General features: G+C 40.7%; 1 protein-coding gene across 1 annotated transcript in view; it reads right to left on the reverse strand.

Moving 5' to 3' along the window:
- ANK3 (ankyrin 3) overlaps positions 1-18,882 on the reverse strand; it is a gene marked incomplete at its 5' end in the record, with an annotated part of 195,921 nt that overhangs the window by 36,103 nt on the left and 140,936 nt on the right. Inside the window, 9 exon segments of the mRNA XM_083866821.1 lie at positions 1,895-1,976; positions 3,752-3,778; positions 4,287-4,409; positions 5,219-5,344; positions 5,919-6,147; positions 7,320-7,416; positions 7,949-8,156; positions 9,678-9,889; positions 16,617-16,771. Of these exon segments, the coding sequence (XP_083722947.1) occupies positions 1,895-1,976; positions 3,752-3,778; positions 4,287-4,409; positions 5,219-5,344; positions 5,919-6,147; positions 7,320-7,416; positions 7,949-8,156; positions 9,678-9,889; positions 16,617-16,771 (1,259 nt within the window).

Consider the following 18,882-nt stretch of genomic DNA (forward strand, 5'->3'; position numbering starts at 1 on the left):
CTAAAATATCCAAAGAATTTATTCAACACACCTTTCTCTGAAATTACACTAATAATTTGTCAAACCTGCTTGATCTGTCTTATAGACAGACAGTAACTCACAGTGAAAGAAGTTCAACAAGATTATCACTAAACTGTTAAAGCACACACACTCCTATAAAATAGTGAATATTCAGTGCACCACAGGTCCATATCCTGCAAGGAGAAATGTGCTGGCCCTATAAAAGCCAATCCAAAGCCCAGAAGTCAATGTGGATGGCTGGTGAGACTTCGTAAGAACATTTATGTTGAAGAGAGCTTGAGTACTAGGCCTGACTGGCACAGACTGAATCAAGAAACACCCACTTTTCCTTATTACAGTATTTTTAAGTGGAAACATACTTCTCTCTCCCCACCCGGAAAAAAACCTCATAATGTATTTCATTAAATGAACTATTATGAAGATATTATCAATTATATTATTTATTATGAATATTTAATTAGCAGTAGCTGCTAACATTCACCAAAAGTTCATACAGTCTTGAGGTCAAGAAACAAACCCCAAAATGATTCTGAAAAGAGCTAGCTAATAACTTGTTCAGCAGTTAGTGTTAGGATGTGTCTTTACAAGAACCTAACTGCACCATGATGAGCCGGTCTGTCACAAGTGACTGGTGAGGCAAGCAAACCTACAGGCTGCCCTCCTAACTTCTTTTTTGCCTGTCAAATTACAGATTCAGGAACGTTAAAGATGCTGCTTCTGTGCTCCTTTTTACAGTTGAAGAGCTAAAAAATCTGTCTGCCAATTTTTTGCAAATGAGACTTAATGGACTTTTGGTGAATAAATAAGACTTTTTTTTCTCCACAGTGAGGGCTGAAAAATTTATCGTGAGCGATATACACAGTCATCAACCTTCTTTCCAGCAATTTCATTTTCCCTCTCTCTCAGTTCCCATCAAGCCTGTGACAATACCTTAACAGTCCATCAAGATGCCTCAGCAGATCTGATAGCTTCTTCAGATGTTATATGCTTGGAGTCCTCTTCCTGGCCTGAGAAGTGTAACATACTCTGGAGCACAACTGATCCAAAGAAGCCACAGATCTTATAGGATAATTAAGCAGCAGCCATCCAGTGGGAACTTTCAAGACCTGATGAAGTTTGTCTATGGATTTTATGGAATTATATCAAAGGGTCTGTTGCAGGGTAGCAACTGAGAAGTCGAAAGAGGGGAAAAAAAAGGCAAGAAAAAGCCTGGAAATGGGGAACAATAGCAGTTGACCTCAGAGAGGAGAAGTGAGGAAGAAAAGCTAAGCCAAATACATTGCTGTATTTAACTGGGAAGGAAAGAAAAGCCACAGGTCTGGTCAAGGGGAACACATGTTTAAGAGGAAGCAATGTGTGGTGCCAGGGAATAAAAAGCATCTGCAGGGAACAGAGGAAAAAGGGAAGGGGAGGAGAAAGAAGAGGGAAAATATAAAATATGAGAGAGTCTATTTTGGCTAAGCATCCAAACATTTAAGTGCTTATCTGAGTGGCTTTCTGAATTTTTGTGTAACATTCCGTTCTACAGCATCTTTCTCTAATGATACAAAGGGGAGAGGAAGAGTCTCTTTTTGAAAGTAATTTGCAATCCTCCTACTCTGGAACTACATGACATTTTCAAAAACTACTACATTTTTACTTAACTAACACACATAACTTGCCAGTCAGGATTCTTCAAGCTCTCACAACACAAGAGTTCACAGACCATCCAAGAATTTTGTTTTAGGCAGCTTTTTTTTTTTTCTTTTCTCTCTTTTTTATTTCTTTTTTTTTTCCTCCAGAGTGACACCAAATACAACGTTTATAGAAAAAATGTCTCTTCTTATGAGCAATCACATCTACATGGTTTAGTACTTTGGTAAGAGCAACTCACTCATTCCAGGCTCAGTCAGATAGCTGTAGCGCTTACGTAAAGCAAGGGAGACGAAGTTCTGGCGCCGGTCAGCTTTCTCCGTCTGCAACAAAACACAGCAGGATTCAGGGCCTTGAGAACCCCTGCCCCTGGCCTCAAACCTCAGCAGGATGGGCTGCTTTTGTGGCACATGACCCCCCAAGGGAGAATGGGTGCTTCCATTCAGCTTCAGGACGGCATGCTGAAGCCGAATTTGTGTGAGCAGGTGGGGAGGGGGCAGAGGCAGCCTGTGCTCCTGGGTGTGATGGGTGCCAGGCACTGCCGAGCAGGGAGTGTGGCTGCACAGAAACCTGCTGGGAGTGATCACAGAAACCTGCTGGGAGTGACCACAGAAACCTGCTGGGAGTGACCACCCTTCCACAGCAAGCAGGGAAGGGGCTGCAGCCCTAAGAGTGAGCCCTCGGGTTCATCCCTCTGTTTATGAGGTAGAAGAGCTTAGGTAGCAAGAGCAGCTCATTATCCTGCCTTAAAGTATCTCCATACTACTGTCTTATTGCATTATCACTTAAACTGCTTCACGCTACTAGAAATGGTGTGATACTGTTCATTCTCTGTAAAATAAACCGCCTTTGGCTAGAAACAGGAGGTCAACACAAACAACTACAAGTACAGACACAACATTCATAAGAGTGCGACTCAGACCGAGTGAGTTTTCCCCCCCAGATCTGTTTGTCCCGAAAGCACACATACACCACAATGTACAACTGGCTTTAGAGTGAATACATTAAGGACAAAAAAAGGCATGGGAGAGGATTTTTTAATATGCACAAAATGCAAAGATGTGGATTAGAAAGCAAGACTACTCTCGTTAACTAATAAATTGCCTCATAAGTTGCTGCGTTCAGTGGCATAGCTGCTACTGTGGTGTCTTAAATATTAAAAGTCCTTCAGAGATCAACTCACTTGAATGTGTAGCTAAAAATACAGTTTGTTTAGAATCAAAACTATTATTATAGCTATATAACAGCTCACTGGGAACAAATTCTGTGGAGATAAAGTGATGTTTTTTCTATTGCTATTTTTTAACATATAAGGAATGTTTTGCATTTTATTGTTTGGAGGGTTTTTTTAGCTATTTTAACCAGCATGTGACAACTGCTATTTATTTCCCACCAGGAAGAGAAAAAAAAATTGCTGCTAGGTAAATTGGAAATATCTATGTAGTTTTTTGGGTTTTTTTAATAAGATGATCTCATCTTTAATTAACTCTAATGAGTAAAACCCACTCTATTTTCTAACTACCTAATGTTGCAGTTTCCATGAAACAGTAGGTTTTTAAGCTGCAGATATCTGAGGTTTACTTGAAAATAGATTTGAACACAATAGCTAGAAATTTCTCTTGGCTGGTTTACTATTTTTTTTAAAGAATCCAGTTTATTTACAGAGGTAAGATATCAAAGCCCACTACTGTGGACTCAGCAGTATCTTCTTCCTTCTCAGAAAAAAAATTACCATAGCAGTGTCAGTGTTATTCCAAGAGGTAAAATATTATCCACAAAACTCTTCTTGATTCTGCCAGAATTTGACTTGGTCTGATATTCATAAAGATATCCTTTTCCAGAAGAAAAGGAGTTAAATTTTAGACTGCTTTTATTCAGTGTTTGTTTTAATTTTTTAATTTATAATCATGGGGTTTTCCTTATTTGTGCAGTTCTGCTGTTTTACAACAGCCTATCAGAAGTCAAGAATATAGTTACTTTTCTGTAGGTATCAATTCAACACCACCGTTAAAAACAGTTGTTTGTTTTTTTCTATAACATACTACTTTTCTTCACTAAATCTGAAGGAAATAAAAACAGAAGACAGTGTTTATATTACCTCATCATCTTGATCTGACTCTGTTTCCTTTTGGTCCCAAGATGCATTGCAGAGACAAGGAATATTATAATGGACAGCAGGGAAAAGAATATCAGGATATGAAAAGGACCAAATTGGGAGCACAAAATGCAAGCTGATTTATAAGGCAAAGCAAATCCAAAATGTCAATGCAAAAAAAAAAAAAAAAAAAAAAAATCTTACATCCAATGCAAATAAACACGTGACATTACTGAAAGCATAAACCTATGACTTGCAGGCTGAAGCATGAGCTGTAAACAGAACTGTAAAAATTATAGGAACTTGACACCACAGTAACAAGAGACTTTAAAAGCGTTCTACAAACAAGAAACCAATAAAACATATATTTTAAAAGCCTTTATCATATTCCAAAGCATTCTCATTACTGACAGTTCACAGGGTTTCTTTATGACTAGCAGGAAATAAAATAAAAAAAAAAGAGAGACAAAAAACTAAAGGAACAAAAATAAATCCAACCCAACCCTGGAGAAAAATGTTTACTTTTCCAAACAAATACCTTTTTGTGTGCTGGCAGAGTGATATTCAAGTTGCAAACAGCTGTTTGTGGCAGTCCTTTTGTAGTCTTTGGTTCTTTCAAAAATGATAATCGACCACAGGGTTCCTGGCTGGTGTCTCTGACCTAGAAATGAAATTTTGATTCAGCATAGTAATATGTAGTAATTCAGAGTCCTAGAGGACGTTTCTGGAACAGTTCTCAGAATTTCTTTCTACAAGGAGCTTTAGATTCTAATTGTAGAATTTCTTCCTACAATTTTTCTCTACAATTTCTTTCTTTTTAGTATGTAAAGACTAATAATACCAAGCTGCAGCTCAGCCTGAGGTGCTGAAGCAGAAAATGTGTTACTGTGAAATAGGTCAGTCTGAAGCTCCTTCATGGCAAATCCATGCAAGACAAGGTGTTGAGTTAGTCTAGCTTGTGAGTTTCATACTGGGGTATTACTGACAGGCACTGCCTGCTCACTTCATTTTATTCTGCCAGGTTTTGCTCTGGCATTTATCAAAATGCTTAACAACCTCTTCAGTCGGGCAGCTGTGACAGGGCTAAGGAAAGTGAGCCATTCATGGCCATTTAGAGATGAACAGTCTGCACCCACCTTCTGAAGGCTGCTCTACAGTACAATAAGTTACTGAATGCATCTCCTTTGCTTAATCCCTCAGAAATTGTGATCTACTGGTAAGTATGTTGGGGCTCTAATGTGAGATATGGTTTTACTAAAAGGTTGTGAACATATCATGGGTATTCTGTACCCAGATCTGCCAGCAGTTCTGCTGTGGCTTCAAGAAAAGCACCCTCTCCATGTTATTCACATACTAAAAACTACACTTACATCCCAGGGGCAAGTTAGTTCTATAGGGCTGAAACAAGGAAGAGGGAGTGTGGGAAGGGTGGAAAGAATAGGATCACTTTTTAGTTTGTTTTTCTTTTACCTTGATAGAGAATGGCAGTCTATTTTCTTTGAAAGCATAAAAATTAAAAACAAGTTGCTGTCCTCCTTTAGTCAAAGGGGCCAGATTTCCATAGCAATCAACATAAATAGGTTTTCCTTCAAGAACCTATCAAAGCAAGAAACAAAAGTCAATAAAACCTCTTTTAATAGACGATTCATGCATATAAGCATTATGATTTCCCCCAGATAGTTCCTGAGTTTAACACAAATCCCCGGCTGGTTACATTCAACAACAAATGAGAGTATCACTGTGCATTATGGCAAGGTATTATGAGTACAGGCAGTTTGGAAAACCACGAGCCACCTGACTGGCTTTTCTAACGTAAGAGTGTGTCATTTTCTTCAAGAAATAAGAAGTTAGTGATTCCACCACAAGCCAGCCAACTCATAACTATGTGTCTGCAAGGCCAATGAGGAGAATTCCCTCTGTCTGCAAGGCCCAGACAGGGCAACCTGACAGCACTGAGCACAAACTCCATTGCAGACTGCACTAGGACATCGACAAGTCCTCATGCTTCTCTAGTCTTGCCCTGCTTTGTTCTTCTTTTGAGAAGTTTCATGACACAGCCTTGCTGTGAAGCTTTATTTAACAGGGTTTGTTGTGGCTTTTGCAGGAGGTGTTGCTACTTGGAAAATACACTGCCCACCTACAAGGAGGAAGCCAGCTGTGAGGAATGTACCTCAATGTCTTTGCTTCTTGCAACTTCCTCAAAGTTCTCTTGTTGCTCCAAAGTTTTGTCCACTTTGTCGTCAGTCATGCAGAAGCAGCGCAAATTGGATTCCACAGGGTCATTCATTTTGGCAAATATCACAAACTTTGCCATATAAGGAACGCATATTAATTCTCTATAAAGCTGTGTTGCCAGCCCAACAGTCTCTAGTACTTGGTGGCAGTCTGCAAGCCAAAATCTGAGTGGGAAAAAGTAAACCATTAAATCAATGTTTCATTATGCTCCAACACTGCTTAAGCTTTAAAGAGGAACTATGTCCTGTATCCTTGGTCATTTTGCATGTGTTCCTTGCAGAATTGCCAGAGCTGTAATTTTCCTTCTACTCTCAATACAGGTTTAACCATCCAGAAATGGAAATACCTGGCAATGAAATGCTGACATACTTATCTGACCCTTTTCACACTGGTGTCTCATAAAACTATCTATCTGAAGGCTCCTTTGAAGCCAAAGTGGGGAAATTTCATTTCTTTGATCATGCTCAACGTATACTGTAATGTGCTGATGCTTCACTAAACATTTGATTTGCTAAAACAAACACCTTTATAACAAACAAAGCGAAACCACAACTCCCATTTAGGCTAAACCAAATATGCCCATACTGAAGTTTCCCAGAGACAGGTGTTAGAGTGTTATTTTTCTCATCTTATGATTAAGAGTTTGAAGCCAAGTGTGATACAAATCAGAAATAATTTACACTCTGTATCAGTCTTTCCCACAATATTTCAGCCCTGATCTATTTGGTTTTCCAGCAATTCTCTCTCTTTTCATAAAGGTTTTTATAGTTGCAATGTCATTTACTGAATAATAAACTCTCTATATGCTACACCATGAATTTTCTCCACTAGGATATGTGATTTGTGGAGATCCTGTTAAATGCCTCCAATCAGCATTTAATGTAATGTAAAGTCCATGAAGTCCATCAAGATTAATTTCAACTCATCAGTTTTTTGCAAATAATATTTTTGTGAGAGCAATTTAATATAATTTCAATTTTAAAAGCCCATAGCCAGAAATTAGACGCCTTTAAATTTTTAAACAAACACATTTTTATGAACCCTCCCTTTTTTTTTTAAATGGGATGAACATTTCAAGCTTTCCCTTTCTGTTTCCATTTACAGAAAAACCAAAGCCCTCTGTGGTGTGGAGCCTTCAGAGGCTGTGTGTCTGCCAGGAGACCCCATCACAGCCAGGCCAGTGCTTTGTGTGCAGCCCTGGGTGTGTGGGACACTGACAGGCAGTGACAGAGCAGCATCTGGGCCACCACCACTTCATCAGCCTCGGGAAAGGCTTCCAGAAAGCCAAAACACAGGCATGCATAGGTTTGTGTGTGATGAAGGTGTGTTCCCATACCTGGCAGAAACGTTGGTGGTGAAGGAGACACAGTCGTTCGAAAACGTCAGCGGAGTGGTGCCTGTGATATCCTCCCACTGTGCAGGGGAAGTGCCTCCTGTGCAAATACACACCAGGGAAATTTCCTTTCAAACACTATGCACACACAGAGTACATAAAATATATCTCTATTTCCACATACAGAAAGAGAACCTAGACATTAATGTTCTCCAACAACTGAGCTCCATGTTATACGTGGCATCCCATGTCACACAACAAAAAACAATGATGTAAGTAAAGAACATACCTACAAGTCAAGAGAAAACCCCCATTGAAATTAGCTAGGACAGAATTACTTCTGCAAGCTACTTTTACTGACAAGCATGTTTAATAACCAAGACTGAAATTCTTCATACTGGCTAAACATAGAATAACACAGTTTGTGAGAGTTCTTTTACAGTGTCATGGGACCAGACAGAAAGCTCAGTGGGAGCCTTGGAAATAACCTCAGCTGGCTCTGCTCAGGAGAGCTGATCTGAGCCCCAGCAGCCCAGTACACCAAAGTTTCCTTATTGGAAAGTAGGAGCTGTGAGAGTGAGCACAGAGCTGCTGCCACAGAAACCTCTGCAAAGAGCAGGATTTTCTCTCACCTGTAATGCTACATAGGAGTCGAAGGCTGGGAGTTGTGTCTCCTTTGTACCCGTTGGTTACTCCCTCTCCTGATGGAGGTGGCACAGGAATTGTCATGGTTATTGGCTTATGGAATTTTCTTCTTCTTGGCTCCACAGTGACAATAGGACTGAATGTTGCTTTGTTTCCAAGGATTTTTTTGACAATCTCTTCTGGAACTGGTTGAGCCTGTCAACATAGGGGAATGTACTTAAACTAGAGCTACAAATTGTTTATAGACATGCAGAATTATTTTCTAAATTATATTTCCTTTATGTTTTCTGCAGAATTTTTTTTCCCCAGGAAGCCTTCTCAAGGGTGATTATTAGTGAAATTCATGTTTAGTTTTTATTCAATTTACTTTGGATTTCCTAATTGCTAAATGGTAGAGCTCAACTATAAATCTCAGAAGGTTCTCTGCAGCACTTGCTGAGAGTTTTTCAGAGCACGTTTGGTTTTGTTTTCAACTTACAGTCATTAGTGACATTATGTACAATTACAAAATGCAAAAACAGGCCTATTTTGCACTTGAGAAATGAGGACTAGGCCCTGTCTCCTGGAGGTGACAGACAATTCTTACATCTCTGCCAAACACAGATTTGTGCTCTTGAGGAACACTGCACTTCAACTGATCTCTGAACTCAATGCTTCCTGTGGTTATTAGAAAGAAATACTTGTTTGGGTCAAAATCACAAAGAATGCATAAAATTATGGGAAACCTACAGGTAAATTTCACATTTTCTACAGTCAAAAGTGACAGACGTGGTAATGGGAGTTTGCATCTATTTGCCTTTTTAATTTTTAAGTTTTAAAACTTTCAAGTCTGTTTCAATCAGGCTGACCCATGACTTGATATTATTCAAATTGCAGAGTGCACTGATATGTAGAGAACATGCAGTTACACTGCAGTCTCAGGAGTCACAACACTACATACAGAGATGTCAAACTTCCTTCACACTGGAGAGCTCTGGGAAGGCAACTGCATAACCAGAACAGCAGAACTTGCATTTTCTCAAGATTAATTATCTTGAGATGCGAAATATCTTTAACAGAAATGTTTCAGCATGAATTTAAAGCCCTGCAATCCAAACCAGCATCTCTTTATCATGAATCCATCAGACTTGTCATACCATTAAGGGAATTTTAAGTGACAACTAACTGAACTCAAAGATGCCCCCTATTCCTATGGAATATTTCTCCACTTTCTGTGCAGTTTGTCTAGGTAGAGTTTAAACTATTTGCTCTTCCCAGATTTCACCCCTAGAAACGCCAGTGGTCAATGTCCTAAGACACAGCAGATGTGCATGGGAGGTTTTTGACCCAGTAACAGCTGGCAAACAGCTGCATGTAATCCCTACCAAACACATTCCCATGGCAGAGGGCAGCCCAGTGACGCTGTTCACAAGCTGCTGCTTTGCCATAGGAGAAGGGGACTGCACAGTGGCTGTAGAGCTCCTGGGGCTGTGGTGGCTCCAGGTCTTTGCTTTCCTCTCTCCATTCCTGGGGTGCTAAGCAATAACCATGGAGGTGATCCAAGGGGAGCTGGGCTTTTGCCACAGGGACGAGGACTGCGAGCCTGAGGGACACTGAGTGCACCCAGGCAGACCTCAGGTGTGAGAAAGCCCCTTGCCACATCCCATTGCTAAGGAGCTGCAGGCTCTGTAGCCTCCAGTGCATCAAGACAGAGATGCTGCACCAAAGCCTCTTTACCTGGAGCCCCACACGGATTCTCTTGGTGAGAGCCCCCTGAGGGAAGGAGGCTTGCACACGTGGCACCGTGGTGCTGCTCAGCACCCCACCCTCGGGCCCGATCTGGTTACTCTCCTGCTTGATCCGGGAGACCACTGCGAAGTACTGTGGGAAATCCTTGGTGACAATCCTGCAGATCCGCTTCTTCTCCAGCTCCTCCACACTGTCCAGCTCTGTGGGCACAACACAGGGGAAAAAACGTTCAGGCATCCCCTGCTCAGGTTTGCACCACACACATCTGTGAGTGTGGGGTGTTGAATAAGCCTTAAAATGCCTAAGAAGGTTGGGGGGTTCATTATTGTTTGTTTACTACAGGACTAAAAAAAAGCCATTCAATGCTATCAATTATCAAGCTTTGTTTTTTCTGTGAACTTTTGTATAAATCTTGACAATGAGGACCAACAGCAATAGACAAAAAGACTTGCTAGGACACCTAAGTAGTCAGGTGTGACAGTCTCTGCAGTAGCAGCTGCCACAGAATGGCAGGTTTGTCACACAGCACAGAAGTCCAAGGAGGCCTGAAGGAGATAGTCAAGCTTCTCTCTCTCTCGTTTGTATCTGATCTTTCTGTGCATAGCTCCGAATTATTCCCAGCCTCTTCCTCCACATAGTTCTGACATAAAGAAAACCACAGGAGATCACAGTCAGTTCATGACTTATTTCCCTTCGTGTCAGGTGTGCAATCCCAGAGCTTGGCCACCTAAGGCACTTGAGATAGTTATTGCCCAGACTGGCATCCCAAAAACCCTGACCAGGCACCAAGCTCTCCATAAAGCTGTGGAAGGGACAGAGCTGTCTCCCAGCACTACCACTGAACCAAGAGCTGCCCTTCAACATGAGGATTCCAGCCATTTGGTTATCTGCCCCAAAATAACCTGTGTGCCCCTCAGTTCTTAGAGAACCTTAATGCATCCTCAGATGCAACTGAAACAGTTAGGTTATGAACCATTAGTGCTCCCAGCCACAGTCCCAGTTTGTAAGGTCACCAGGGTTCAGAAAGATGCATAGAGTACCTATCCCTATCAATTAGGCACATGACATAGTTTTCTCAATATATGCACTGGGGAAAACTCTGTGATACAACAAAAATATAATGAACTTTGCAACTCTGTGTGTGTATATATAAATTTAAAAAAAATATATATATATCTGCACTGGTGCTCCAAATGCATTGGTGAAATCCCTGTGATATAAACACCATACACAAATGGAGATAACTGTGTAACTGTCATGCATTTCTCCTTGTAACTTCTTGCACCTGGCCTTTTTATCTCTTGTAATTGTGTTTCATTGTGACACTCCACAAATTTCAGCTCTTATTTTCTTCCTTAAAATGGGAAATTCTAAATAAAATTTGATCCTCAAAAGACGACACATTTATCAGACCCAGTGAGAGAAAGCAGGTAGACCAGAAATAATACTAAGACAAAAGACACTTGTAAAAAAAATTGTGAGTGAGGCATTTTCCTCCTCTAAACATGTAAGCTCAATTAGAGCTCCAAAAAAATTAGAATGCAAATTTGGTAAAACGTCAGTTTGCCATTTTAAAACGTTCAGCAGGTAGTTTGGATTAATCACACAGTGTTGCTGTGGATCATATGTACCTACCAGAAGTGGATAATTTCTTATCATAATGTCAGCTTCCATTTAATTTGACTCAGAGATTGATATCTGAAGCCTTCTAATGAATTAGGCACTCTGCCTGCACCCTCTGGAAGCAGTGGCTTGAGCAGGAGACAAACTGGATTCTTAAACTCCCAGGCAGGCATAACCTGGACTAGTAAATTCTAATCATCTCCTGTTTGTTGCTAGAGAAAAAAACCACTGTAAAATGCTGAGAGGGGTGAAAGGTAATTAAAATTCTCCTGAAGTAGAAAAATAGTGATTTGTACAAGAACATTTCAAAGTCCCTTGAACCTGGCAGGCACTCTCCTTCAGAGGAGGAAGATGGGAAGATAAGAGTGGCACAGCAACAGTCAGGCATGGAGGAGTTGGACTATATATATAGGAAGGTTATGTTTGGATAATACATATCTAAGTTTCTATATGCAGTTGCCCTCTAACAGAAAAAAAAAAAAAAAAGCTGATGAGCAATCAAACCATCTCTCTTACTGCTCTGAGAAATGCAGCGTTAGCATGACAGAATTAATGAAACAGGGAAAACTAGTCCTGGGAGAGGTCATGTTTCCTAAACACACCTCATGCATTTTACAGAGGGAGATATCATCATTACTATTTTCCTCAGCTGCTGACACTTCAATCCTGAGCAAAGTGTTTTAATGATAAACAACCATCTAACCATTTTTTTTTTATTAGATGGTTGGGTTTTGGAGGAAGGGGGTTTTAGCCACAGAGAAGTATGCTGTGCACCCCATCATACAGATAGGGATAGTGAAGATGGAGAGGCAAAGCAGAAAGGTTTCTGCTTTCTTAAGTTAGGGGCAGAACTGGGAAGAATCTCTCACTGTCACTGTCTCTCAGGCTTGTTCTAACAGCCCAAGAATTCTTAACGCCATTCAGCTTTAGTGAGTCAAGAGAAAGGTATTGTGAATATAACGTGTACAGACGTCTTCTCTTGCCAACCATGAGTATGATACACTTATCCTGTGATGGTTTGGTGCCTGATCTTCCACAGGAGTGATGGAAAAGAGATGAGATGAAGAGAGGAGAAGGAGGGAGGAAAAGAACATCACAGCTCCTCACCCTTTGGTGCTGCTGCCACATGAACGTTAAGCAGGACAGGAGAAGAGAAACCCAGCCATGTCCCCAAGGTCAGAGAGGGACCTCACACAGGCTGTCTCAGGTCAAGGAAAGCAATCACACCAGTTCTCTCTGCTGAGAGGCAGTTGTGGATCAAGTTCGTCCACATCTAATACCTTTCTTTTTTTTTACTTTCAGATAAGGTAACACAGAGCAAGAATCTTCTGATTCAAAATAGAACTAGACAAGTCACAGAACACCTGGCTGTTTCATGAGCTTCAAGGTGTCTTTGTGTGTATCTGGTTTCCCTTGCCAGGGCCTCAAAATAATTTTGCTAACACTGAGAAAGCAAATCTCAGTTGTACCTCCCAGACTGAACAGCTCTCTGAGTTGTGCAACCTTCCCTCAGTCCTGGCTAGAGCAGAGCTGACCTTGTCACCATGCACAGACCACAGGATGGGGTGAGCACAGGATCCCAGATCCTCCCACACAGAGATGTGCCCATTAAGGAATTGCTGCACTAAAAACATGGCTCACAGGAGGCAGCTTCCACATGGAGAAAAATACAGGAGGGGCAAGGAGAAACTGAGGGCAGGAAGATGCTGGTAACCAGACCCACCCTCCCAGCCTCAGTGTTTCACACACAGAACTAGACACTCCCAGTGCCACAAGGATGTTTCACCCTCAAATAAGGCAATGCCCTTTATGGCTATTTTTGTGCAGCCTTTCATCTTGCCATTCACAACATACAGTTTAACAGCAATGTGTTTAAAAACTTTTCTTGGAAATGTGGCAAAATCACTGCAGAGTGATTTATGGTGGTATTTATTTTAAACTTCAAGCATAAACAAGGTCACACTCTGGTTTGATCTGTCAATTCAGTTATGTAAAAACTCCTGCTTCCCATCTGAAACCACATTGTGCAGCTGCAAGCATACTGCAACCACAAACATTTGCATTTCTTGGTTCACTCACTAGTTTGCAAAGTGACTTTTAAAAGATTAGCTACCCCAATGTGTGCATTTGTGCCCACAATTTGTCTACAGGTACTTCTAAAGGATGCAGGAATGTTAAAAGCTAACAGAAGTTATATACAAAAGGAGCCTGTCTGAAAATACAATGTATTTACCAATGACAAGACAGAGAGCTTCTTCCTAAAAAATAATAAATTAAAAAAATAGATTTTTTTTTTATTTTATCCAAATATAAATAAATGTAATGTGACCAAGAGCTTTGAATTGCTACCCTTGTGTTTGGAGTCACACTCCTAAAAATGCCAAGTTCCTCAGCCCTGTATTTGCCTAAGAACAGCACCATCCTTAAAATAAAACCTATTTAAACAGAAACCTGACTGCACCAAAGAAAACCAGGCTCTTTACATCACGGTTCATTGTTCTCTCACGATAATAACCCAAAAGCTCCGCTGTTATTTAATCCTGCATTAGCCCTGGAGCGGCGCCTCCTGCTCGGGATTATTTCGGGTCTAGGATGAGGTTTCCCAGCAGATGGTGCTGCTTCCAGGACAGAGAGGGTTTTTGGCACTCCCCACCCAGGGCCAGGAGCCAGGATGTCCTTGCTCTCATCCCTGCTAGCTAAGGGGGACAGCAAAACACAAACAACAAAACAGAGGAGCAAACTGTGTCTAAAGGAGCTGCGAATGAAGGTCTGATTGCCCTCCTTCACTACACGGGTAGGAAAGGACTTGTGATCACAGCAGGTTTGACAGAGAACGGACCAGCTGCTTCCAACAGAAAATGGGCACTCCTGCAGCACCTCCTGGCACTTAGAGATTATTATGCAGATGAATTTTCTTGCAAAGACACACTAAATTTCTCTAAATGGCTTTGTGGCTGCTTTTAATTTAAATTAAAGCTTCTGCCTCCACAATTCATACCTGGAATAAAACTTCTTCCAAAGTTATGTCTTCTGAGATGCAAGATGCTCCCCCCAGAGGCAAGTCTGAGTGAGGTATTTTGTAACAAACCAGTAAAAGTTCAGATGAAAAAACCCAACTCACTCAAGTCTACAAATCTGTCATTTTTCAGTCATTGCTTGGAAGACCTTTTATATTGAAAAGGTGTCATTTAACTAGAGCAGAATTTTATCAAAACTCTTGCACTATTTTAACGTAGAGTGGGTTTGGTTTTTTTTTTAAATTTTGCTTTCCTAACTAGAGAAGGATTAAGTTAAAATGAACTGAACAAATAATCAATGCAGTGGATGTGTCTGCAGTATTTTTTCTCCTTTTCTTCCCATAAATCATTCCCTGGATTTGTAAAAGCCATTTCTGAGGTTTGGCTTTTAAGGTGTCAAATATTTTCACTCTAACAGAATAAAGCCCATCATACTTTGTGTGATTATTTGGCTGCACTTATACCCACTAACCTCAAACAGCAGTTCCCCAGAAAGAAAAAGCCACCTGAAACCCTCAGTAGATCAGAAAGTTATCCTGTGGCTCCATATTGTAAAGCTTACTATTTTAAGCTCTAAGTACTGAGGGCTTCATGGCCACCTGTCTCAAAGTGTTTTTATTTATTGAGCTCATCTCTGTAAATTGTCAATTTATCCATATGTGAACTCTTTTGTAAGTGTTGCAAGCTTCAGCACTTCAGAACAATATTTTTGTGTCCAGATTTCCTATCCCCAAATCAAACTGAGCTCAGTTTGAAAAGCACATGAAGCCAATAAGCAAGCCACTGATAAGTAAGGTGCTGATACCTTGTCCCTGTCAAGGCACCACTATTTCACCCAAATACAAAATCACCACTTCTGATCCCATGCCAGTGTGCAGAGAAGGAGGGGCAGCGGTGAGATTTTTCATTTTCAAAGGCTGCAAGTACTGCATTCAATCCTGCAGCAATCATAATTCCCCAAGCCATACTATCCTGGACCATGTCCACCTCTTGTCTGCTCCACTATTTTTAGGTACCCTTCAGTGATGAGATTTATTTTATTTTTCCAGGCCCACTGACAAAACATCTGCAGTGTTTCTGCCCTTCTGTTTGGTTGGTTCTGTTACTTTTATTTTGAAATAAATAGCTACAATAAATCATCACAAAACAAGCAAATTTTTGCTGTTGCTTTGTGTTTGTACAAGCTCAGGTGCAGTTCAAATACTTCAAAGTGAAGCCTTTCCTGTTGTCCTCATTCCCAGAAGATCAGGAAATCGATAAAAATGCTGTATTTCAGATGCCCAGGGAGACCCTCACAACAGCACAACTCTCAAAATTCCCAAGCTTTTGCTGAGGCTGCCCTCATCAAACAAGGAGAGGCCAAAATCAAAGGCAGAGCTCCCCAGAGATACCTCTCAGAGCTGCCATCCACAGCCTCATCATTTCCTTCACATGCTTTTGCTGATAATGAAAGAACTTTCCTGCAGCTTGTACCTTATCACACTACAACTTTCTGCAGGTTATCCAGGGAAAATCCTGTGGATAAACCCTTGCAGAAAATCAAAGTTCACACCACAAACTGTTTCAATCACACTTGGATGCAAAGAGCTCAAGCAATGGTTTACCAGCACAAGAACTGAAAAATGCTTGCTAGGAAAAGCAAGCATCACTGCCAAGGAATCACTGCAGCCCCACAGCCTGATTTTGCCCAAGATTTGTCTTTGGGGATCATCTGTGACAACATCTTCTGATGGATTTGTACAGCTGGGCCCCCTCATCTTGAGGGAATCTCACATCAGCAGCATCGTTCAAGCAAAACAAGGGAGCCAGACTGCCCAGGTGGGCATCAGGAGGCCAGGTTATGTACTTGTGGAAGGCAATCTCTAACAGCACCATTGTAAATAAGAATGCTCCAGGGGCTGAGCTCTGTGTCTGTGGGAAGGCCCCATGGAGAGCTCATATTTACACTTCACCCTTGGTTTGGAATGACCTTCCCGTGGCCCTGCCTCAGCAGCAGAGACACATGTATCTCCAGCTGGGTGTTATTCTCAAATTCATGCTGGAAAGCAACTGGGCAAACTCTGCCTAAATTTGGCAAGACTTCAGACCAACTCATTTCAGGATGTCTCCAGGCCACTGCAGAACAATTTCTCCTTACACTCTTCCCATCAGTTTAATATGGAGCACACACTGTATTCCCTGAAGTCAGACATCCCCTGCACTGTTTTATTTTAGTTTGCTTTAGTCAGCCCATGTTAGCAAGCCTCCACAAAGGCAAGGCTAGCCAAAGCTTTGAGAAAATATTTACCTTCATCCATGCCATTGAGTATTTCAGTTAAGTCTTCATGTTTGCTGTCATACTGGTGCTCTTTCCATGTTTCACCATTCTCGCTCCGGAGTACAATCAGTTCTCTCTCCTTGCCTCGCATTGATCCAAAATGAGGGATTTCCACTATGACAGGGCTAGAGAAAAAGGAACCATGTTATTTTTAACCCTGTATTTCCTCACTGCCCTTATTTTCCTATGGGTCCTCAAGAAAACTACAGCCATTTTAAATAGTTAACACCGTTATAAGGTAAAAATGCTTTTAAAATTGCCAAAGCTGCACAATCCTTTATAATTTAAACTATATTAATGGATGAATTGAAAATACTAATAAATATCTCTGTTTTAGTGCAAATCTTTTGAAGTGTCTGCCTCCACGAAAAAAACAGTGGCAACTTTTAGTGAGGAGAGTTCTCCTTGCTCATTTATCCCAGGGCGTAGGTGATCCAACCTGCCTCCAGCACACACACAGCACTGCTGACTTTTATCTGGCATTAGCATAGTCAAAGTTCAGATTTGGCTCAGAGAGTTTGAAGGGACAAAGTCAGTTCAGAAGCAGTCTGGCTATCTCAGTGCATGCAACAGCCATTGACTGTAACGGGAACCATGCATTTATGCAGATTTTGAACTTCAAACTAAGTCCCAAAGTTTTCAAAGCTCTCCCTGGCTCTCTGTTGATGAAGCTCCTGTGAAATAAAAGAGACTGTCTTTCTTTAGCTCCACTTTCTGGTTCTCATGCCCAGCATCACAGCTGCAACCTCTGCACGGCAAACATGACTGGGGAATCATTAGATCCTTTCAGAATGGATTTCTCTGGGTTGAACAACATCACGACCACATTTATATTAGTTACTGTCAAACATTTTTGGGGGAAGGATAGGGAATGAGAAGGTGGTTAATAATACACCTATGTCACCAGACAATGTACCTTCAACAGAGGACTGCAAGTGCATTACTGAACAGTTTGTATGAACAACCAACAGAAACTACCATTCACTTCATGTGCCATTCCTCGACAAAACAGACACTGTTGCCAAACACTTTACAGGCAGGATATGCATTTTAAAGTATGCTAAGACAAACCGACTGAAATCACACACTAAGGGAACATTTATGGATTATGCAGCTTTAAGACATTTAAATAGACAGTATCATTATTTTCCTACAGAGGTTGTAAAGGGTTTCAACTGCTTTGTAACATCTTGGTTAAAAGCAGCGTCACATGATGGGAGAAGTGGGCAGCATTTCTGTGGTATGGTACTTCTCCAGGTGTTGGGTGCATTAACCAATCCATCACTTGAGCATGAAATCACAACAGCCATCATGGGAAAAAACAAACTAGCTTGAGGCCCAGTTTGCACATTAAATTCCCAGAGAGAAGAGTTAGTCTTTTTTTCCTTATGAAAATGATAAAAATATTTTAATTAATATATAATTTTAGATGCTTTTAGGAACACCCAGTCTATTTTTCAAGTCTCAAGTCCTTTAACAAAAAAACAGGAATGTAGCTGCTCTCTCCCATTGTGCACAGCAAGAAAATACCAAAAATTCAAATACATTGCTTAAGATATTTACTCTCTAGTTCAAAAAGAGCGCAAGCTGAACACTAACTCTGTAGTACAATCTTTGCAGGCTAATATTTCAGATACTGTCTCTGTAAATATTTAGAAACTACACAATTCTGTGCATGACATTTAACGAGAATACTCAGTGAGAAGGTATTGAACAGGTTTGGAACACCAAACACTCACCAATATTTTGAAAACCTAATGCAATAAATTTCACAATATGGTTTGAAAACAACAATCAAAAACATACGGAAACATTCTTACATGTTTAGACTATACACTGCAGTCCCTTTGGGTAGCATACTTGGCTTTGAAAATTTATTTTAACAAGATGCCTCTTGAAAGTTGAAAAGATTAGTATTTCTCCAATCTTGCTGAATCAATTCACTTGATAACATTTTTTTCTGAACAATCTTTCACAAGTAAAGGACTTTATGTGATCACATTTCATAAATGCTCTTCCCAAAACAGTCTCACTTGAGGCCTGTAAATACCTTCTCTACCACAGGGTTGAACTTAAAGGACTGCCACTGTGTATTAAAATGTATTTAATGCAGTAGAAACACTTCAAATTTAAAAAATTACAAAAGCACAGAAGTTATGAAAGCAGAATGCTGGCAGTGAATTTTACATGCCTATAAGCACAAGGTAGTAGCAGAGCTATATTAAATCAAGCCACT

Source organism: Zosterops lateralis, assembly GCF_965231275.1.
Source record: "Zosterops lateralis genome assembly, chromosome: 8".
Lineage (NCBI taxonomy): Eukaryota > Metazoa > Chordata > Aves > Passeriformes > Zosteropidae > Zosterops > Zosterops lateralis.